Consider the following 25,106-nt stretch of genomic DNA (forward strand, 5'->3'; position numbering starts at 1 on the left):
GTGAGAGCATAAACATAACATCATATCATATCATGTGAGAGCATAAACATAAAATAGCAACATGATCATATAAGCATCATAGACATAATTTCAAAAGCATCCTACGTAAGCATAAAGGAAACACCTAACATGAACTTGTAGATGAAAGATGTTCTTTTGAAAACATGTGTCATGAGATGAATACATATGCAAATGTCCTTTTGAAAACATATATCTTATACATACTTAAACATAATCTCATCATGAGGGCCCGGCTTGTATCACATACATACATGAATGCGCGTATCCTAAGTAGATTCAAGGTAGCAAGTCTTGAACCTACTAGGAACTAGACCCGTTTCATAGACCATCGACCTAGGAGCAACTTAGGAGCCCATCCCTTTTTACTAGGCCCGTATCATAGACCATCGACCTAGGGGCGCTTGTGGAGCCCACCCTTGGTACAAGCCATACAAAGTAAAATAGCATGTCATATCATGTCGTATCATAACATATCATGTTCTTGTCGTATCATAATATTTCATGTTCTTCTCATATCATGAAGAGTGCTCTTGATCCTAAACTAAGGGAAGCATCTCTTAGGCTTTCATCTTACATAAGCCTTTCATAAACATATCATGAAGCATAGCATGCTTTTGTCTTATCATGAAGCATAGCATGTTCTTATCATATCATGAAGCATAGCATATTCTCATCATATCATGAAGATTAGCATATTCCTATCATATCATGAAGAATAGCATATTCTCATCATATCATGAAGCATATTCTTATCATATCATGAAGCATGGCATGTTATTGTCATATAAGGAAGCATAGCATGTTCTTGTCATATAAAACATATCATTTTCATGCATAGTTAGGGGTTTTTGAGCCTTCTACAAACCCTAATCATACTTGGCCGAAACTTGCAAGGATTTTGGTCTTGGATCTTAAGCAACTTTAAATAAGGAAAGCATCATATTAATATCACATGGTACTTATCATAACATAGAGCACCTTTAGCAAACATAAACCCTAGTCTTCTTGTTTTGGCCGAGACCTACATGTCATGATTCTAGGTCTTTAGGCAACATAAGCATGAAGAATTTAAACTAACATCATGTTGGAGGTCATACATCATAAGGAGTCATAAACAAGCATAGTTGGTTCCAAATATTTTCTCTAAACCTTTTATCTCCTCTTGGCCGAAACCTAAAGGAAATGATTCTAACTTTTAAGCAACATGTAGCATGAAACTTCCACAACATACATATCATAGGAATAGAGAGGTTCTTAGTAAGCATAATTAGGTTTCTAACCCTAGTGTTCAACCTTGGCCGAAACTTGTAGACATGATTCTTAGGTTTTTCAAGCAACATTTTAAGCATGGATCTTTAACCTAATATCTTATGATACATAGCATACATGTGAGGCCTTTAGATATCATGGAAAGTTCCTTAACCCTAATTTACTTACTTGGGCGAAACATACATGTCTTGGTTTTGGATTCTCTTGTTTTTTTTTTTAAACAATATGAAACTAGAACTTTTAAACCAATCATCATATAGTGGTTACACGTCATGAGGAAATCATTAGTAACATAGTTAAGTTTCTAAACTTCCTCTAGTCTCCTTATTCCTTCTTGGCCGAAACCCTAGGAACATACATCTAGGTTTTTAACAACTTGAAGCATAAACCTTTTAAGCAAATATCATACAATGGGTTATTTATCATGAGGAATCATAACAAGCTTAGTTGAATTTTTAAACTTTCTCTTAAGCCTTTGTTTCTAGCTTGGCTGAAACCCTAAATTATGGATCTACCCTATTATGCAACCTAAACATGAGAACTTTAGGCTAACATCATGTAGTGAGTTATAAACCATAAGGGGTCATAAACAAGCATAGTTTATATCTTAAACTTTCTAAACCTCTTTATCTATTCATGGCTGAACCCTAAAGAGCAAGGTTCCAAAAATCTAAGTAATATCAACATGAAAAACCTTAACCTAACATCATGTAGTGAGGTACAAACCATAAGAAATCATGAACAAACATAGTTTATATCTTAAACTTCCTAATAACCACTTTATCTTTTCATGGCGGAAACTTCAAGAGTGTGATTCCAAGTTTTAAACAACATGAGTCCATAAAACTATTTAACAACCATAGATAACCAAAAAAACTAATAGATAGCATGTTTCCATCTTTTCTTATCATGGTCGAACACTACAAGATAACATCCTAAATTTTTTTTCAAAACATTTTCAAACATAGAATCGTAGGAGGCTACTTGTACTGCAGGTGAGGGGAATACTTACTTCCTCTCGCTTGATTTACTAAGGAAAGTAACCTTGCTCGGTGAAACTTTTTCCTAGAGAGAAGCTCCTTTGCTTGGTTCGGCAATGGTGAAGAAGGAGAGGCAGGTTTTCGGTGGAGAGAAGGAGGAGGAGGAAGAGAGAACAAATAGAGTTTTCCTACTCATTTTTCTTATTTATTCATAATGAGAAGAAGAAGGAAAAATGGTCTTTTCTTCCCTTAGTTCTCTTACTCTCATTCATGAAAAGAAGAAGACAAATGATATTTTTCATTGGAGGAAGAACTAGAAAACTCAAACTTTTCTTCTTAAGTGAAGGGGGCCTTCACCTTTCCTCCTTTAACTATCATTTCCCTCCTCTTTCTAACAGCACACCCCTGCTGGGGCTACTGGTTATAACATGGAACCTCTTATTAAGAGTCCAAGGTTCAATCCTTGTCATGCCTAGTTTTGGTTCTTTTTATTATTTATATTTTTTAAAGAAGGATCCACATGAAACCCATTTAATCATGCATAATTTATGTAAAATTTCTAGGGATCCTGTGGGTGTTACACATACCTCGTTCGAAATGCTGTCTTCGGTACATCATCAGCCTTCACTTTTACTTGATGATATCTAGACCACAAATCTATCTTGGAAAAGACTGTAACACACTTTAACTGATCAAATAAGTCATCAATTCTCAGCAAGGGATACCGCTTCTTGATTGTCACCTTATTCAGCACTCGGTAGTCCACGCACATTCGCATGGACCCGTCTTTCTTCTTTACGAATAGCGCCGGAGCTCCCCAGGGTGAGTGACTAGGGCGAATGAAGCCCTTGTCGAGTAGCTCCTGTAATTGTCCCTAAAGTTCTTTTAATTATGCCGGAGTTATTTGGTAGGGTGCCTTTGAGATTGGATGGGTACCAGGAATGAGTTCAATCTTAAATTCAATTTCTCTATCCGGGGCTAACCCTAGCAACTCTTCCGGAAACACTTCTAGGTAGTCACATACAATTCTAACTTCCTCTAGCTCACGATCTCTTTCTTGCTGGGTATTAACCACATGAGCTAGAAATCCGGTACATCCATCGATTAACATTTTCAGAGCCTTCTTGGCTGATAAAAATTTTTAGGTTTTCTTCTTCGAATCTCCGATGAACTCAAACTTAAACTCTACCTCAGGTTGGAATAGAGCCCTTCACTTATGGAACTCGATGGAAGCACCATACTTGCTCAGGAAGTCCATCCCAAAAATAACATCATAATCAGACATGTTCAGTAAGATCAGATCACTGTACAGTTCTCTGTCTGAAATTTTGACTGGCACAGCTTGCAGCAAGTGTGTAGATGTCATTATCTCTCCCGAGGGTAGTGTCGTCATGAATTGTCCGCTTAGGACTTCCGGGGGGATACCTATTCTTTCAGCAAATACTATGGAGACAAACGAATGGGTCGCCTCAGTATCAAATAGCACAGGTGCATATTGATTAAAAATGCATATCCGACCTGTGACAACGGTGGAGGCGTTTGCTACCTCCTCTCTAGTAAGGGAGAAAACTCGAGCATTTGTAGAACTTGGTGGAGCTTCTAGTCTACCTTATCTAATGTGAGGACCCTCCAATGCGGCCTGCATCTGGTGTAGCTGTGCCTGCTTGCTTTCATATTGCACAGGTTGTGCAGGAGGAAGATTGATCATGGTCGAGCAATTCTTGGCCATATGCCCCTCTTGACCACATGTATAATAGGCACTCGTGCCCTTGCGATAGATTCCAGAGCGCATCCTTCCGCAGATGGAACATATGGCATACTTAATTTGCTTGTTTACGGATCCTCCCTTCTTATTACTCCACTGCTTCCTTTTAGAATTCCCTTTCCAGGTTGACCCATGACTATGGGATTTCTAAGTATCGGAACTCCCTTGACCTTTGTTCTCCATTAGTACTGGCTTCTACTGCTTGATACTATTCTGATAATGCTCCATGATCAAGGCACTACTAATCAGCTCTTCTGCAGTCTGCGGTCTATTAATTCCACCAGCTACATTTAGAGCTATCTCTGGCCTCAGCATCTTGAGCATTAGCCTAACCTCTCTCGTTCAGTGCTGACCAGCTCAGGGCATAGGCGAGGCAACCTATTAAATTTCTTCACAGCTTCGTCCACTGATAAATCTCCTTGTCGAAATTCCATGAACTCGTCATAATGTTTATTTGTGTCTCGCATATGGAGGAATTCTTCAAAGAACTCAGTGTCGAAGTCAGACCAGGTCATTTGATCTAATTTCCATTTTTCCTTGACCCATTCCCACTACATTCTTGCATCACCAGTGAGGCAGAAGGAGGCACACTTAATCTTTTCTACCTCCGGCTAGTCCAGTAGCTCCATTATACTCTCCAAAGTTTTGAACCATGCCTGAGCATCCCATGGTTCATTGGTACCAAAGAAACTCTCTGGCTTCAGTTTCTGCCACTGGATCAGGTATGCTTCTTGCCTCACCACGTTTGCTGGGGCTACAGGGTTAACTGATGGTGCTTCAGCTATAGTAGGTGTTACCATATTGACTTCCGGTGGGACTACAGGGGAAGCTTGCTGGTTAGCAGTTAGAGAGGCAATAACTTGCTGCTGATCAGCCACTTGTCTCTGAAGTTGATCTACTACTTCTAAAAGGTTGGGCTGTGGTGCCGACTCATTTTCCCCTAGCTGAGGTTCATTAACCCTCGGCTGTCTAGCTGGTCTTCCTCTAGCCATTCTACATATCATAAGTCAAAACTAGTGAAAACATACGTCAACCACTCATCATCCCTACTTGCTATCATTACTACTTTCACATATGAGCATACTAAAACTTAACAAGAACTTCTTACTAAACCTAACATTAACTAGGTACATGAAGAAAAGGTACTTTCTTACTTGGAAGCGGCAGGATCGTTGCTTGATGTGTGGGTGGCGGAAGGATGGAACTTGCTCTGATACCATATTGTAACGACCACACTTCTTAACCCTGACTCAAGCCACGGACGTTACTCCTTTTCATACTACTAAGGACATTATTGTATGTACAGTGTTGGGTTCAGAGATCTACTCTGAACTTGCTTCGACTGTTAAGTCATGTTTTGGGAGCGAAGTAGAGCTAAGATAAGTTTAGAACTGCTTGAGGATATGGGTCGTGTGGTGATGATCGGCCGTGTAAGGTCCTCCCTACTGGAGCAGGGCACGGCCGTGTGTGCCACACGGCCGTTTAAGGTCCTCCCTACTATAGCAGGGCACGGCCGTGTGGCTTCCACATGGCTGTGTCACCTTGGCCATAATGAAGAGGGACATGGCCGTGTGGCTCACACGGCCGTGTCACCTCGGCTGAGTCAAAGGGGTGCACGGCCGTGTGAATCCACACGGCCGTGTCATTTTGCCTAAGGAGGAAAGGTGCATGGCCGTGTGTGGCACATAGCCGTGCAACCTTTCCGGAGGCTAAGCCTTGCAAGTCCATGTGTAGCACACGGTCGTGCAACTTTTCCAGAGGCTAAACCTTGCATAGCCATGTGTGGCACACAACCATGCAACCGTGGCCGACAGGAAGAGGGTTGGGAACGTGTCGCTCCACACGGCCGTGTCACGACCGTACGTGGGTCATGCCCTGCACCCAAAAAGGAGTGGTTCTCTCCCTTTGTACTCCTTCTTGACTTATCATTTTTTCCTACAACCTTAGGGAGAATATTTGATACTTCAACTACTACCAAACTGCAAATTCATTGTACACCATTCTTAATAGTACTTTTATACTAAGCGGAGATAAGAACATATGTCCATCAGCACCAAAATCTAACATGGCCAGATACTAACAAATTCCAGGATCGCTTCCCATTGTTCCGTCACCCATACCATCAAACATTGCTCTTGCTGCTCCGTCCTACTCGAGCTTTCTCTTTCCTTTATCTACAGTATAAGGAAATGCAAACTATAAGCAAAGGCTTAGTAAGTACCATCTACTCACAAAACTATGCATTAAAGAGAACATGCCTTTTTATTGTAAAACTGCTTGGAAAGAGAACAACAAACATGCACTTGAGAATAGTTCACGCTAAAACATATGCTTTGTAAATATGCATATGATATGTATTTTTAAACAATTTTAAAATGCTAAACACCAACTTAAACCTTGCTAGTAATGTAACGGAACAGAAATCCTGGCATATTATAGAGTTCACCAACACTACACTTTATAACTCAAGTTCTCCACTTAATGATGGTTTCACTTCAACAAACAAATTCAATTTGAAAACTTTATCATACATATTAGTGAACATAATAATCAACTTTCTTGGGCCCGGCAATGTACCACTTACACGCATCCTTAATAAAATTCGAGGTAGCTAATCTCGAACCTATTAAGATACTATTAGGCGAACTTATGCCTAGGGGCAATCTAGGAGCCCATCCCATGGACCTTGTGTCCAGTACATGCCATTTTAAAGTAAAATACTTTCTTCTACTCAGTACTTTCTTATAATTGCACTTGTTGTCATTTCGACAAACACCTTATGTGCACTTAATCCCTCACACCTATTGGGAAGCATCTTAGGGCACTTGATTTTGCTTCTTAGACTGAGAAACTTAATGGGAAAAAAAATCAAAGTACTCACATGCTCTTAATCCCAAAACTTAGAGGGACATCTTTACAAATCATGCATTATATCTTCTTTAACATGCACTTTAACATGAAATTTCTTAATCATGCATACAACCATACAAACCTACCACAAATAGGATCCTTCATGCATAATTGAAACAACTTATACTGTAGGTGAGGAGTACTTACATCCTTTTGCTAGATCTTACTCTTATAGGATGTAAGAAAAGCAACACTCTCTTTTGTATGCCTTGATCTCCAAACCAACCACCTCGTACATACAAATCCTGATGAAAACTCCCCTCTAGATTCTCTTCTTGAAGAACCTAGAACCTTGGAACCCTAGAGTTCTTGGCCAAAACTACAAGAGAAGAAGAGGGAAAGAGTTTCGGCTAGGTATAGGAGAAGGGAAAATAAAGAAATTTAGGTTTTGATCTCATCCCTCACCTTTTATACTAAGTGGAAGTTGAAGCATCTCTTCTCCCAAAATCTACTTATAAGGAATTGTTTCCTATTGCTAGTGTGATGCTTTACCACCACCCTAATGGAAACTCTAACCAATCATATATAAGAGGTCTTGGGTTCAATCCTACCCAAGGCCATTTTTAAATCAATTTTTTTATTTCTTTTTCTCTTCTTCTAGTTCTTTTTTCCGTTTTGAACAGAGAAAATTTACGGGTGTTACAGTTTTCTCCTAGATCTACACTAGATCCACATGGTAGAGATTGTACCTTTGTAGCGAAGCCTTTTTTCTTATCCCGCTCATCCAAAAAGATGCCGAATCTCGAAGAGTGTCAAGTGAACACTCCTCTACAAGTATCCACACGGACAAAAGGTGGGGAAAAACCACTTAGAGTGTGCTAGAACTCTTGGGTGGCTCGACAATGTAGGAGAGGGAGAGATGAGAAGAGAGGAGGAAGAAGATGATATCTTGAATGAGCACTTGATTGCTTCACATAAAGTTGCCGGCCACTTTTCTAGAGGTTTTATACCTCCATGTAATACCAAGAGTCATGGCTCTTGGTCTCCCTCATGAGGTGGCACACAATTATGTGGCCATGATGATGTGGAACACCATCATTGGCCGACCCCATGCCAAGTCACAATGAGGTGGCATTTGGTCAAGTCAAACTTGACCCTTTATCTTCCGTCTCAAGTCAAGTCAAACTTGACCCATTTATCTCCCATGGTTGATCAAATCTAACCATTGATTCAAGTCAATTTGTTTTAATTAATCTCTATTTATTGAATTAAATTGATTCAATGAGTCATAATCTAAATTAGACTCATTCAACATATGAATCAAATTGAGTCCAACTCTATTAGTCTAATTTAGATTACTCTTAATCCATTTGGTTCATCACATGAACCTAATCCTCTTGGTTCATCATATGAACCTATTCTCCATCTAATTGCCCTTTGTGTGTGACCCTATAGGTTCTTGTAATATTGGCAATGCTCCTAAACTCATTTAGAAACATAAGTAATGAACGGTATCTAGCAACACATCATTACTACCCAAGTTACAAGAATGTTGAGATCCAACATCACCTTTGTGACTACTAATTGTGACTCTCACAATATATGATAATGTCCTTCTATCCTAGACATCTAAATTGATCAACTGAGGAATAGACCGTGTCATCCTCTAATCAATTTATATCTCGAACTCCAAGTAGACTCACTCTAATCAAATGAGCTCAATATCTCATATTGACTCATTTGGGCATGACCATGCACTTAGTGGTCTCACACTATCAAGAATCATGATGTCACTCCCGTCATATAGGAGGGATAGATCCCATCCACATCACTCACATCCCTCCGCATAATTTGTTACATACCCAGTAATCGCCTTTATAGTCCACCCGGTTATGGGTGACGTTTGACGAAGTCAAAGTATGCCCTCCTTATGCAGGGAACCATGGTGACTTCAGGTCCAAAGACTCATAATCATACTAATAATCACATGAGAAAGTATATGACACTCATATAACGATCCATGATACTTTCTCATGGCAGATCATTCAGTATACATTCTCCAATACAAACCCTTGTGTCAACTTGATATCTCTATATCCATGACTTGTGAGATCAAGTCATCCAGTTGACCTACATTCTAGTCTCAGCGCATTAACATAGTCCCTGAATGTTAATACTTGACTAGAAATGATTAAGAGTAGTGTTCTCTATATCATCTCACTATCGATTCAACCAATCGATTGATATAGATAAGAACTTTCTAGTCAAGGACACTATTACACTTAGTTATTTGGCACCAATACGAGTAAGTATAATAACCATAAAGAAATGCCTTTATAAGTATATATAGGAATATGATACATCGAGTCCATACAATAATCATCATATAATTGGCTCTAGGGCTCTAACTAACAGATAGGTCTGGAGAACCTGATCCTTGGGTAGCAAAATACTGAGTCTTAGTGAGTGAAGCGAAGTGGAGAAAATCTTAAGGGGTGGTAACCTTAGGTTCTGGTGAGTGAAGCCAGATGAAGTAAATCCTAGGGGGAGATAAACTTAGGTAATGAGAAGTCTTGGAGGTGATAACTCCAAGCAAGGTTGATCGGATGGTTTCCAGTTGACCGCGCGCGGTCGACCGGACCAGCGAATCTCGATAAATCTAGGTTTAGGTTTACTATTGTTTTCTGTATTATTATTGTTGTTTAGCTAATATAATATTGCAGGAAAAGTCTTAGTGGATCAAGCGATCAGACACTGAGTAGGCAAAAGTCCAAATAGGTCTGGAGGACCATGTTTGGCAAGTAAGTTGAGGTAAGCAACTGGAGGAGAGACAGTGAGGTCGAGTTCCTGAAGGGAACAACCTAAGGTCGCTGATCCAACTGAAGAACCCAGGAAGGTTTCAAAGTTGAGATCAAGACAGTTCTACTGTCTTTCATATTACTCCTGCATTATAATATTATTGTTCTAACATCTGTTTTGCAGGAGATTTTTGCTTAACACTATTTTGTAGGTACAACTGGATTGGTCCACCGATATAGTGGTTCGATCGACCGAAAAAGGTAAAATTAGTGCAGTATTCAGACCAGACTATAACAAAGTCCAAGTTCGATCAAATACTGATCGGTCGACTGAACCGTATTATCGGTCGACCGAACCCAGATGACTCACCACACACAGCAACGATCAGAGCAGAAGGAAAGCACACTAATAGGTTGACCGAACCCATGGATCGGTCGACCGAACCAATCATCATTAATGGTGCATTAACTGTTGATCTCGGTAAATCACGGCGAACAGGGAAGGAACCTGTTCGGTCGATCGAAAACCTGGATCAGTCGACAGAACCATTAAGGACCAGTTAATGCAGAATATCGAGCCAGCGTCAGACACCAGCCAGGAAGGAGGGGAGCGTGTTCAGTCGACCGAACAGGAGGATTGGTAGACCAAACGTCCAGTACACCTATAAAAGGAGGCTCAAAGTCTGAGGCTAGAGAACGCTTTTTGATTGACAAAAAGGTTCTACTCAGCTCAAGATCATCGTACTACAAGTCTGCAACAAATCTTCAAGCTACTCCTGAAGTACCGACTGCACTTCATATTCTACTTCTGTTGGTATAATATTTATATTGCATTGTACTAATTATTTAGTAAGATAGTAGGGTGTTACTATCTTACTCATTTGTGTGATATACTTCTTTTCAAAGGATTTCGGAAAGAATAGTTATAGTGATTGCCCATCGGTGCTGTAAAGGACCGCGAGCCTTCGAGTAGGAGTCGAGCTAGGCTCTGAATGAAGTAAATGAACTTGTCTCCCATTTTACTTTCCGCTGCACGATTCTGATTTAAATGAAAAAGATAAGTTTTAAAGAAAGCGATATTCACCCCCCCCCCCCCTCTATCACTCTCATCCGATCTATCAGTAATCATCTAACTCGCGGGGTGGCGAACTGAAGTGCGCTCGGGGCAAGGAAGGGGCAATGGAAAACCGTTGGTCCTAGGGAAAGCAAACTCATTCTCATCCCGACAGATCATCTTCATAACAAGACAAGAATCGATATCGATCTTGTCATTACCATGAATCACCTCTAATCTATCAAACACACAACCCAGATTGAATGCTACTTGGGTGATCAATCCACTAAACACTATCATCCCCGAAGATGCCTTAGCTGCCCTAAACAAAGTTTGAAAAAAATGAAATTCGGAATCAAAATCAACTTTATTCAACATCTCCCAAAGAGAATAGAGTTCTATCTTTCTAACCACCCCATCTCTCTCTCCTCGACCAAAGATCATTTTGCTCATCACTCGGTGAAGGTATCTAAAGGTCAGATTTTGTATGCGGGATGCCTTGGCTCTAGAGGGTTCATAAGGGTCTTTTGATCTGGTTATCGACGTCCAAAATTCATTCCATCTTATTTCATCATCAAATCCTCGGGCACCACCAATGGGTAAACCAAAACAATTATTGAAATCACTAAAAGTCCACCGAACTTCTTTATTCATCATCCTAAAAGTTATGACCCCTATGTAGTCATCCTCAAAATAAAATTTAACATCAATCGAGCTCAAAAATTCAAGGACTAAGTGGGGTAAGTCGGTGCATGAGCATACATAATATCATTCCAATCTAAAGAGCTTATCATCCAATCTACATCATCCCTAATTCCTAGCATGGCCATAGTAATGGGATCCATATATTTAGTGCATGTAATTTTCCTAGTGACATGGATATCATATCTAGCTTTTTATTCATGATTTCTAAAAATAATATTGAACTCATTTTCATTCCTTCATCGCGTGACACCCTTTTTCCTTTGCCCTTTGAAGTAGAAGCCTTCCCTTTGCCTTTGTCGCCTCCCAGTGCATCTCCTTCACCAGATCCATCGCTTCCTCGACGAAGTCTCTTCAAGATCAGTGACATGGTGCAAGGTTTTGAGGAATTTCTTGTGGAAATGGGTCTTGAGGGTGGAAGAGGAGGAGAAGGAAGGAAAAATAGGGAAGTTTCTCCTCTCGTTTCGGATTTGTGGCTTGAAGAAGTATTAGATCTAGAGGTAGATCTAAGAAAAATTGAGCTCTAGAGGTGGGAAATTAGGGTTTGATGAGGTGTAGGAGGGAGGAGAAGGCTTTTGGGAGTGAAGGAGATGGAAATAGGATTTTTTTAGAGAGATGGGCGACGCACATGGGTAGGGGCATGCCCGTGTCTTATATACACGACCGGGTTAGGTGGGGCTCTACACGACCGTGCTGATTGGCACAACCTCCTCTTTTCTCCCCTCGACCAAGGTCGCGCGACCGTGCCAATTGGCACGACCCAGTCCTCCCTCTTCTCTGGTCAAGTCTCATAGTCGTGCCAATTGGCACGACCTGAGTCACCTCCTTCTCTGGCAGTCTCGCACGGCCGTGCCAAGTGGCACGACCTATGTCCTTCTCTCTACAAGGGCCACACGATCGTGCAAGGTTGCACGGGCTGTGGCCTTCATCCTTCTGCTGGCTATATATGACCGTGTGGGATTACACGACCGGCTCCTTTAGGTTCACGGTGAATCACCTTTCGCTCTTTCGGTTCCTCTAACGCCTCCACACCCATGAAATGCTCACAGCCAGCTCGTGGAGGCTTTGCACATCCTGAAAATGAATATCCAAAAAATAAAGAAATAATTAAAATGCTTAACTAAACTAGATCAACGAACAAGAGTGAAAAACCCTTGGGTTGCCTCCCAAGAAGCACTTGTTTTAGGTCTTTAGCTCGACCCCGTTGTTAGAGTGTATACTAAAAGTCTAGCTTTTGTATAAACATTTATTTAGAAATAAAGAATCACAATGGTCAAATACCTACATTTATTTGTTAAGTGTGGTTGTTCAATTAATTTATATTGTAGATAACATGGTGTGTGGTGTCACATACAGAAGATCATGTTATCAGTTTTTATAAATTATAAACTGTTGCTGATGACTAAGATGGAAAGGAACAGACCATCGGAATAGTCGTAGTGTAATTAGATATTAGTTTATCTTGACTAATAAATTACACTAGTACACTCTAAGTGTATTGAGTAGGACAATTTTAGGTAAATTCTTTTTATACTGACTTGATAAAAGAACTAGACCTTAGTTATTTTGGAAGTATGTGCTCTTAATCCTAATATAATAACAAACACATATATTTAGTATTTATTTCTTTGACTTATCAATGGGTGAGATTTAGTTCGATAAATAAATAAGCCCGATAAGTTGGGAAATGATATTACTTATAGTGTGTTGTTGATTATAGAAGGAAACTGTGTCCTAGTAATCTAGGTTGAGAATGTCCCCAAGAGGAGCTCATAAGGATTGTCATGTTAAACCCTGCAGGTGGTCTTAGTCTGACATGACGATGAGGTTGAGTGGTACTACTCTTGGACTAAGATATTAATTAAGTGAGTTGTCAGTAACTCATTTAATTAGTGGACATTCGACATCTTAAACACAGGGAGATTAACACACTCATAATAAGAAGGAGCCCAAAATGTAATTTGGGATTGGTGCGGTAGTTCATTAATAATTCATTAGTGATATGAATTATTATTTATGAAGTTAAGTTGCGTGTTCGGGGCGAACACAGGAAGCTTAATTTCATCGGGAGACCAAAATCAATTCCTCCTCTGGGTTCCTATCGTAGCATCTTGTATATAGAGATTTATACCCACCGCATACCCACTTCTTACCCAACCCAAGGGGGTCGGCCAAGCTAGCTTGGAACCCAAGCTAGGGCCGGCCAAGACCCAAGGATAGAGGTAAGATTAGTGGCCGACCCTAGCTTGGAGTCCAAGCTAGGTGAGGCCGGCTACATAGAAAATAAAAAGGGATTTTTATTAAAATATTTCTTATGTGGATATCAAGGTTTTAAAAGAGAGTTTGAAATTTAAATCTTTCCTTTATAGCTTTCTACAAATGATTATGAAAATATTTAAAATCTTTCCTTATTTGTAGATTGAAAGGTGGATTTTAATTTTAAAGAAAACTTTCCTTTTTAACCTTGTTCATGATTTAAAAGATAGTTTAAAAATTAAATATTCCCTTTTATAAGTTTCTACAAAAGATTAAGAAAAGATTTGATATCTTTCCTTATTTGTAGATTGAAAGGAGATTTTAATTTTTAGAAATAACTTTCCTTTTTGGAAATCATCTACGTGTTTAAAAGAAAGATTTTAATTTATAAAATTTCCTTTTTATAATCCACCATGAAGCGAAAAATTATTAGAGAATTTTTTTATAAATTTCCGAAAACAAATTAGGAAGTTTTAATTCTTGTGAATAAAAACTTTCCTTGATGGAGAATTAGAGGTGGCCGGCCATTACAATTGTGAAAAGGATTTTAATTTTAATTAATTAAATTTTCTTTTTCATGGAAAAGTAATAAGGAAGCTTTTATTTAAATTTTCCTTATTTGCCAAGACCAAGGATTATAAAAAAGGGGGTAGAGGTGCCTTCATGGGTGCGAACTTTAATCTTTTTCTCTCCCTTTCTTCCTTGGCGTGGCCGGTCATAGAAGTTTTCTCTTCTTCCTTTTCTTTCTTTTTCATTGGCCGAACCTCATCATCTCATGGACCTTGAAGGTGGCCCGATTCTAGCTTGGAGAAGAAGGAGAGAAAGGAAGCATCCCTTGGAGCTTGGTGGTGGTCGAACCTCATCGTTTCATGGAGTTATTGTGGTGGCCGAATTTTACTTGGAGAAGAAGGTGGCTTAGGTTGATTTTCATCTTGGTAGATCGTTGCCCACACAACGTCCGGGATAAGAAGAGGAATACGGTAGAAGATCAAGAGATGATTTGCTTACAAAGAAAGGTATAACTAGTAATTATTTTTCGCATCATACTAGTTTTCTTTGTATAGTAATTTTTGGAAATACCAAACAGAAGAGGTATATGATTCTAGGGTTTTTGGATTTGTTTCGAATTTGTGTTTCTTTTGTTTTATTTTTTGAATTTGTGATTCGATTATTCTTTTTTGTTGACCTAGAGTTATTTAAGGAAATTAAATATTAGCTTTCCTTAAAAGGCTTTGTCTAGGCGGTGGTGGATTCTCCCATACCCAAGAAAGCCATATGCCTCACCATGCAGTCTTGGAAGCCAATTTTGGAAATTAATATTTAATGGAATTAATAACATAGGTGGATTTGGATCAATAGTGTTAAGTTCCGCTTGCGATCCAAATCTAAACCATCAAGAACAGATAAATTAAATTTTGAATCAATGATGTTAAGTTCCGTCTGCAATTTCTAATTTAACTTCTTAAGAACACAATAGGTTATTTAAGGAAAGGTTCGACACTTGTAAAAAATTTTTGTACAGTGGAACCGGTACGATTTTCCTAGGACTAACCAACAATTGGTATTAGAGCTAGGGTTTGCCTCTGTGTGTTTGGTTTTCAAATAGATTATGCACATGTCATACATAATTTAGGCAGAATAATAGTAGGATGTGCTAACTTTGTGATTGCAGACTCCAACTATTATGACATTTATATATTGTGTGTGATTGGACCCTTGGACATGTCAAGGGCATTATTTTGTGTGTGCATGATTGTATGTATTAAATACAGCAGGAGCTGTATTAGTTTTAGAATTTTACTTTTTTGTTCGATCTTGAATACATGTACATTCATTTATGGAATATAGGATCGATATATGTAAAATTCTATTTTTGTCGCGGAACGTATCTTTGCGAGGCGTGATGCTATTGGAGTACCAGAGGCGCAGCGAAATAAGAAGCAAGATTGATGCGATAACTCGACCCGATGGTGGTGGCTAAACATGGCAGCAGCTAGTGTTAGAGCACATGGAGGATAGTGATGAAAATGCCATAATAGTTGGAAAATTAATTTCCAAATTAATTTCTTTTATTTACTGTGTGTGTGCGCATGTGTTATATGCTAGCATAGGTTAAAATTCCTCACCATAAATAACTAAGTGGGAGAGAGATTAGTATATGAATCCCATGGCCTCCATTACTGGTTTGTAAGTGATGCAACAAGCTTACACGTTGGCTCTGAGTGCCTTCCTCCATATCGGATGAGTTTGTTTGCGGATCACTAGATCAAACTTCCATTTTGGATGGTTATAGGAAATTGATTAAGAGTTTGTGATCTTCCCCATCAGAAGGGGCATAATCTTATTTAATGGACTAAGTTTCAAGTAATAGTATACACTTAGGCTCATTTAATAGTATTCTCCCCATCGGAGACACTGCAATTATTTGTGTGACCGAAGGAAAACCAACTATTAATTTGTCATAAAGATAGGTTGACAAGATAATAAAGTATAACCCTCCTCTTACAAAAGTTGAGATTTTGTATAAGTCCACACTATCGTGGCATACAAAATTCACGGTGTTTGAGGAAATTTTATTTGTTAGGTTGACAAGATAATAAAATTAATGGGTAAACATCCTCTTAGAAATGTTTAAATTTGTATACGTCAACACTATCGTGGCATACAATATTCACGGTGTTTGAGGTAATTTTATTTGTCATAAAGATAGTTTAACAAGGTTATTAATGGGTATAACCCTCCTCTTACAAATGTTCAATTTTGTATACGTCCACACTTTCGTGGCATGCAAAATTCATGGTGTTTGAGTTGTTGGTGAATTTAAATGATATTGTTTTAAGAAATCAATATTATTTTAAATTCAAAGTTTTGACCAAATATTTGATCAGAGATAAACCAACTATTAATTTTTTTTGTCATAAAGTTAAGTTGATGAGATAATAAAATTAATGGATAAAATCTCCTCTTTGATTTTGTATATGTCCACACTATCGTGGCATACAAAATTCATGGGGATTTTAAGGTGTTAGTCTTGACCTAATATTTTTGTGATTCTTAGGATTTCAAATGTTGGTCAATCCCCTAGTTGTTATACTATAAGATATACTTAGTGGTCCCAATTATAATGATTGGAAATAGGACTTGGACATTAAGGTAGATTGTCCTCTTAGAACTAAGAACAATATATGTGTATTTTATTCATTAGTTGTTGAAACATGATTAGTGGTGTCATCTACCGGTACCTGGTGTGTAGATACGAGAGCCACTGATCATGTCTGCAATTCATTACAGGGGAAACCCGACAACTATATAAATCACCGTCTACATGGGCACTGCTGCAATAGTACCAGCTATTGCAGTGGGAGATATTTATCCTCTGATAGGAATAAAATATGGATTTTAAGAAATTATCTTTATGTACTAAGTTTAGAAAGAATTTGATTTTGGTTTCTAAACTATTCTGTCTATTTTGGTAACAAAGTTGTTATCAAGAAAATAGGAAAGTTATCTGTTCTGGTACGTTGGTTGGCAATTTAAAATCCAATAACTCCCATGATGCAATAAATAGAAAATAATAACACATCTTCTAAACTTTAATAAGAAAAAGCAACCTTTGGAAATGAACCAATCACATCTTTGCAGTCTAAGGCTAGGTTATATTAACTTGAGTAGGATTCAAAGGAGAATAACCAATGAACTCTTGGGCTCATTGGTAGTGGAAAATTTTTCAACCTGCGGATCTTACTTGGAAGGAAAAATAACCAAGAAGTTTTTAAATCTAAGGGGTATAGAGCCAAAGATGTGGTTCATTCTGATTTGTGTGGATCTATGACTACTAGGAAAGAGGTGGTTTCGAATATTTCATCTATTTTATAGACAACTATTCAAAATACAGGTACATTTACTTGATGTGTTGCAAGTCTAAGTGCTTTGATAAGTTCAAAGAGTATTAGGCTGATGTGGAGTAACGTCAAGGTAAAAGTATCAAGACACTACGTTGAGATCGTAGTGGCAAGTACCTGTTGGGAGAGTTTAGGAGTCACTTATCAGAAGTCGGGATTCAATTCCAACTAACTGCACCTGGTACACCCCAACAGAATGGTGTAGTAGAACAAAGGTATAAGACTCTTATGGAAATAGTTAGATTAATGATGAGTTATTCAGAATTACCAAAATTCATTTTGAGGATATACACTGGAAACGGAAGATAATATAGTACCTTCTAAGTCAAAACTCTCTACTCCCATAAAATTACAGAATGGGCGTAAGCCTAGTTTGAAGCATATTCATGTGGTCTAGCACATGAGAGACACTGATAAGTTAGACAGGAGTTCACTTCTTTATAGGTTATCCTAGAGAAACGAAAGGATTATAGTCCTTTAAAAAATCAGAAGGTCATTGTTAGCACCAAACACGATTTTTAGAAGAGGACTATAATAAACCATAAGCCCATAAGTAAATTTGTTCTTAAGAAAATAATAAAGAACACGTCTAATCTAGTACCAATTGTACAAGATAAAATATCACAAGAAACTATAACACGTATCACAGATGATACACAATTGCAGAAAGTGCCTCATCATAGTGGGAGGGTTGTTAGGCAACTTAAAATATTCATGTTTTGGGAGAGTCTTCGGACTTGATCCCTGGTGAACATAAACCTAATTCCCGAATGTATGAGAAAGCACTCCAAGATAAAAATGCAACATCTTTGTAAAGAGCGATGAATACAAAATTAGAATATATGTATTATAATAAAGTCTGGGAGCTTGTAGAACCACCAAATGGTGTAAAAACCATTGGGTGTAAATAGGTCTACAATAGGAAAAGAAGGGTAGATAGGAAGGTGGACACTTTCAAAGCAAGGCTTGTTGAAAAAGGAAACTTTTTTCACCGGTAGTCGTGCTTAAGTCTATCCGGATTCCTTTATCTATATGGACTATGCGTTTTGGTAAGTGGATGTCAAGACAGCTTTCCTTAATGGAAGTCTTGAAGAAAACATCTATATATAGCAACCAGAAGGGTTCATTGCAAAGAGCAAAGAGCAAAGAGCATCTAGTATGTAACCTCAATCGGTCTATGGACTGAAGAAAAGCTTCAAGGTCTTGGTTCATCTGGTTTAATGAAGTAATCCAGACCTGTGGATTTATTTAGTGTCCAGATGAGTCTTGTGTAGTGTGATGGAAGCGTGGTGGTATTTCTTGTACTATACATAGATGACATTTTTGGTAGTTGGAAACAATATCAAAATGTTGTCAGAAGTAAGGGTATGGTTGTCCAAACAAATTCGATATAAAGGACTTGGGAGAATACAAATATTCTTGGGATCAAAGTAATAAGGGATCGCAAGAAAAGAATATTTTGCTTATCCCAAACTTTATATATCGATACAATCCTTGCTCGTTTTTACATGCAAGACTCCAAGAAAGGTTTTCTACCTTTTAGACATGAAGTAAACTTTATCTAAAGAGATGTCTCTAGAGACATTAAAAGAGATAGAAGACATGAAGGCAATTCCTTATGCTTCGGCTATCAGAAGCCTAATGTATGCTATACACGAGATTGGATATCTATTTTGCCCAGGGCATAGTTAGCAGATATCGAAGTAACCCAGGACCGGGACACTAGACTGTCGTAAAGCATATATTAAAGTACCATAGAGGGACTAGAGATTATATGTTAGTTTACTAGGCAGATGATTTGATCCATGTGGGTAACAAGGATTTTGACTTCTAATCAGATAGGGAAAGTAGTAAGTCAACCTCGAGGTTTTGTGTTTACTTCAGGAGGTAAAGACATAACAATGGAGGAGTGTTAAGCATAGATGTTTTTCAGACTCCACCATAGAAGCTGAGTATGTGGCAGCCTCTAAGGCAACCATAGAAGCTGTATGGCTCAGAAACTTCATGATAGACTTAGATATGATTTCTAGTTTTTCCAAAAATTATTATAATTTATTGTAATAATAGTGGTGCAGTAGCTAAATCAAAGAAAACATAAGTCCATAAGACAAGTAAACATAATAAAGCGCAAGTACCACCCAATACGAGACATCGTATAAACAAGGAGAAGTTGTTGCCGCCTAGATTGCATTAGGTGATGACCTGTAGATCCTTTTACTAAGGTCCTTAAGGCAAGAGCTTTTGATGGGCATGTTGAAGGGTTGGGAATCAGATGTATGGAAGCATTTATGGCAGCATAGTCTTTTATTATAAGTGGGAGATTGTTAGAGTGTATACTAAAAGCCTAGCTTTTGTATAAACATTTATTTAGAAATAAAGAATCACAATGGTCAAATACCTACATTTATTTGTTAAGTGTGATTGTTCAATTAATTTATATTATAGATAACATGGTGTGTGGTGTCACATACAGAAGATCATGTTATCAGTTCTTTATAAATTATAAACTGTTGTTGATGACTAAGATGTTAAGGAACACACCATCGGGATAGTCGTAGTGTAATTAGGTATTAGTTTATCTTGACTAATAAATTACACTAGTACACTCTAAGTGTATTGAGTAGGACCATTTTAGGTAAGTTCTTTTTATACTGACTTGATAAAAGAACTAGACCTTAGTTATTATGAATGTGTGTGCTCTTAATCCTAATATAATAATAAACACATATATTTAATATTTATTTCTTAGACTTATCAATGGGTGAGATTTAGCTTGATAAATCGATAAGCCCGATAAGTTGGGAAATGATATTACTTATAGTGTGTTGTTGATTATAGAAGTAAACTGTGTCCAAGTAATCTAGGTTGAGAATGTCCTCAAGAGGAGCTCATAAGGATTGTCATGTTAAACCCTGCAGGTGGACTTAGTCTGACATGACGATGAGGTTGAGTGGTACTACTCTTGGACTAAGATATTAATTAAGTGAGTTGTCAGTAACTCATTTAATTAGTGGACATTCGACATCTTAAACACAGGGAGATTAACACACTCATAATAAGAAGGAGCCCAAAATGTAATTTGGGATTGGTGCGGTAGTTCATTAATAATTCTTTAGTGATATGAATTATTATTTATGAAGTTAAGTTGCGTGTTCGGGGCGAACACAGGAAGCTTAATTTCATCGGGAGACCAAAACCAATTTCTCCTCTGGGTTACTATCGTAGCATCTTGTATATAGAGATTTATACCCACCGCATACCCACTTCTTACCCAACCCAAGGGGGTCGGCCAAGCTAGCTTGGAACCCAAGCTAGGGTCGGCCAAGACCCAAGGATAGAGTCAAGATTAGTGGTCGACCCTAGCTTGGAGTCCAAGCAAGGTGAGGCCGGCCACATAGAAAATAAAAAGGGATTTTTATTAAAATTATTTCTTATGTGGATATCAAGGATTTAAAAGAGAGTTTGAAATTTAAATCTTTCCTTTATAGCTTTCTACAAAAGATTATGAAAAGATTTGAAATCTTTCCTTATTTGTAGATTGAAAGGTGGATTTTAATTTTAAAGAAAACTTTCCTTTTTAACCATGTTCATGATTTAAAAGAGAGTTTAAAAATTAAATATTCCCTTTTATAAGTTTCTACAAAAGATTAAGAAAAGATTTGATATCTTTCCTTATTTGTAGATTGAAATGAGATTTTAAATTTTAGAAATAACTTTCCTTTTTGGAAATCATCCACATGTTTAAAAGAAATATTTTAATTTATAAAATTTCCTTTTTATAATCCACCATGAAGGAAAAAATTATTGGAGAAATTTTTTATAAATTTTCGGAAACAAATTAGGAAGTTTTAATTCTTGTGAATAAAAACTTTCCTTGATGGAGAATTAGAGGTGGTCGGCCATTACAATTGTGAAAAGGATTTTAATTTTAATTAATTAAATTTTCCTTTTCATGGCAAAGTAATAAGGAAGTTTTTATTTAAATTTTTATTATTTTCCAAGACCAAGGATTATAAAAGAGAGGGTAGGGGTGTCTTCATGGGTGCGAACTCTATTCTTTTTCTCTCCCTCTCTTCCTTGGTGTGGCCGAACATAGAAGTTTCTTCTTCTACCTTTTGTTTATTCTTCATTGGCCGAACCTCATCATCTCATGGAGCTTGAAGGTGGCTGAATTCTACCTTGGAGAAGAAGGAGAGAACGGAAGCATCCCTTGGAGCTTGGTGGTGGTCGAACCTCATCCTTTCATGGAGTTATTGTGGTGCCCAAATTTTACTTGGAGAAGAAGGTGGCTTAGGTGGATTCTCATCTCGGTAGATCGTTGCCCACACAACGTCCGGGATAAGAAGAGGAATACAGTAGAAGATCAAGAGATGATTTGCTTACAAAGAAAGGTATAACTAGTAATTATTTCCCGCATCATACTAGTTTTCTTTGTATAGTTATTTTTGGAAATACCAAACACAAGAGGCATATGATTATAGAGTTTTCGGATTTGTTTCGAATTTGTTTTTCTTTTGTTTTATTTTTCGAATCTGTGATTCGATTGTTCTTTTTGGTTGACCTAGAGTTATTTAAGGAAATTAAATATTAGCTTTCCTTAAAAGGCTTTGTCTAGGCGGTGGTGGATGCTCCCATACCTAAGAAGGCCATGTGCCTCGCCATGCAGTCCTGGAAGCCAATTTTAGAAATTAATATTTAATGGAATTAATAACATAGGTGGATTTGGATTAATAGTGTTAAGTTCCGCTTGCGATCCAAATCTAAACCATCAAGAACAGATAAGTTAAATTTGGAATAAATGATGTTAAGTTCCGTCTGTGATTCCTAATTTAACTTCTAAAGAACACAATAAGTTATTTAAGGAAAGGTTCAACACTTGTACAAAATTTTTGTACAGTGGAACCGGTAAGATTTTCTTAGGACTAACCAACAATTGGTATCAGAGCTAGGGTTTGCCTCTGTGTGTTTGGTTTTCAAATAGATTATGCACATGTCATACATAATTTTGGCAGGATAATAGTAGCATGTGCTAACTTTATGGTTGCAGGCTCTAACTATTATGACATATAGATATTGTGTGTGATTGGACCCTTGGACATGTCAAGGGCATTATTTTGTGTGTGCATGATTGTATGTATTAAATACAGCTAGAGCTGTATTAGTTTTAGAATTTTACTTTTTTGTTCGATCTAGAATACATGTATATTCCTTTACGGAATATATGATCGATACATGTAAAATTCTATTTTTGTCGCGGATCGTATCCTTGCGAGGCGTGGTGCTATTGAAGGACCAGAGGCGCAGCAGAATAAGAAGCAAGATAGATGCGACAACTCGACCCAATGGCGGTGGCTTATGATGGCAACAGTTAGGGTTGGTGTAACGCCCGAAAATTCTCAAACTTGCATTAGAATTATTCTATGATTTTTCTGGAATTTTTAGATATTTTTCCGGAATTTTCCGAGTAGCGGAAGTAGCAAAAGTAATTAGATAAGCAAAATGGTTTAAGCGGGAATCGAACCCGGGACCTCTCGGGTCCGCTAAACCTTTAGTTAGCCTTAGTAACCGGTGAACCCAGCAGGGCCGTGCTGAAAGAAAGAGGAACCAATTATATTTATATTAGAATTGGGTTCAATAATCCACTTAATATAAATTAAGAACTTAAGTTGGGTTTGGTTTAATTTGGTTCGGCAGCCCTCTCCTCACAAAACCTCACGCCACTTTCTTTCTCCAAACCCTCACGCCGAACACCTCTCTTCTCTTCCTCCTTCTCTCGGCGCCACACCAAGAAGACCTAGGGTTCTCTCCCTAGGGCCCCAAGGTCACTTTCCGGCGACGATTTCAGCACACGGACGTTCCCCTCCGCGAGTAGAACACGTGGACACGAACGAATCGTCGAGAAGACATCTCCACCAGAATTTTTAGCGATTAGATTTGTAAGAAATCTAGCACACAATGTAAGAAACCCCTCACCTACAGTATAAGTAGCTTCCGTTTGGTTTCTATGCACTAGTTTAGTTATATGCAAATTTTTCGACATATAGGGTGTATTTAACCCTCCTCGCAGGTTTAGGGATTTAGTGAGTACCTTTAGATGGGCCGGACACATCTTTTCCCCTTCAGTTGGAGGTTTAGATGCTGTTGGGTGCCTAAAGGTAGTCTCCCTAATAGAGAGGGGAGTTAAAGCACACTAAGTGTTCGATAAATTAGCTAGTTAAGTAAAAATGCAAATTAGGCATTTTAACAGTTCAGTTGAATGCATTAGAAGCATCTAAATCAGTAAATCAGTTTATTCTAGCTTATATGGGACTACGGTCCAATGGGTGGGCTCCCACAGTCGCCTCTAGGTTCAGACAACCTAGTTCTAGGTTCAGATAACCTAGATTCAGCAAAATAGTATTAGCTATTTCAGTATTTTACTTTTCAGTGGCACTGTACTGGATTAGATATCCATTGGGTTGGGCTCCCATAGTCGTCCCTAGGTTTAGATAACCTAGTTAACCCTACTAAATTCGGGACTTGCAAACCCGGGTCTAGTTAGGGATGCGCGCACAGCAAGTACAGTTGCCGGGCCCAAACAGCATGTTTAGTATTTTCACTTACTATATGTATATGGTTTCCAACTTTTCACAAATTAGTTCGTGAATCCAGTACAGTCCTAGCAGTAGCTCAGTTTTAGTATCAGCTTAGTTTTCATTGATACCATGTGATTGATATCATGTTCAGCTTTAGATATGCCATGATTGTATGCTTATATGCCATGCCATGTTTAGTTTATTCAGTATACTTAGCATATCCTTTTAAACAACATGATTTAAAAACATGTTTGCATCGTTGCATGTTTTAGTGAGGTTGTTGGTTTCTTACTAAGCTTTAAGCTTACAGATTCTACTTTCCTTATACTACAGATAAAGGTAAAGGGAAAATGGACTAGCAGAGGAAGATGGAGTTCAATGCAAAGATGGTGTGTGTGGCAGGAACTGGAATAAAAGATCCTCAGGGGTTTTAGCAAGCTTAAATAGTTGGATTCTTAGTATTTCTTCCTTCATGCATTTTCAGACCTTAGAATGTTTAAACCAAGGGAGATTTATTTAGTTTGTTAGTAATCATGTTAGAATGCTGGTTAATAGTTGCTAGAATACATTCCAATTGATTTTAGAATTTGTTGTGTGTGGTTTTGGCATGCCAGAGTGCTGAAATCAGAGTTTCAGTGCGAAATCAGAAACTCCGATCGATCCATGGATTGATCGGGGGGTCCTAGATCGATCCATGGATCGATTGGGGGCTGATTCCGCGAACAGAAGGCTTCTGGATCGATCAGCCGATTGATCCAGACACATTCTGTCGCGAACAGAAGGCCTCTGGATCGATCCTTCGATCGATCCAAGCTATTCCTCGCGAACAGAAAGGTTTTTGATCGATCATTGGATCGATTGACATATGTTGGATTGATCAGCCGATCGATCCAAATATAGTCCCGTGCACAGAAGCACGCTGGATCGATCACTG

General features: G+C 38.2%; 1 protein-coding gene across 1 annotated transcript in view; it reads right to left on the minus strand.

Moving 5' to 3' along the window:
* Nucleotides 1-5,999: 5,999 nt before the first annotated feature.
* LOC122011093 overlaps nucleotides 6,000-25,106 on the minus strand; it is a 48,756-nt gene continuing 29,649 nt past the window's right edge. The window contains exons 3-5 of the mRNA XM_042567526.1: nucleotides 12,437-12,513; nucleotides 6,117-6,209; nucleotides 6,000-6,014 (exon numbers count right to left, since the gene is read on the minus strand). Coding sequence (XP_042423460.1) covers nucleotides 6,000-6,014; nucleotides 6,117-6,209; nucleotides 12,437-12,513 — 185 coding nt within the window. The remainder of the gene's footprint in view (nucleotides 6,015-6,116; nucleotides 6,210-12,436; nucleotides 12,514-25,106) is intronic.

This window comes from Zingiber officinale, chromosome 8A (assembly GCF_018446385.1).
Source record: "Zingiber officinale cultivar Zhangliang chromosome 8A, Zo_v1.1, whole genome shotgun sequence".
Taxonomy (NCBI): Eukaryota; Viridiplantae; Streptophyta; class Magnoliopsida; order Zingiberales; family Zingiberaceae; genus Zingiber; species Zingiber officinale.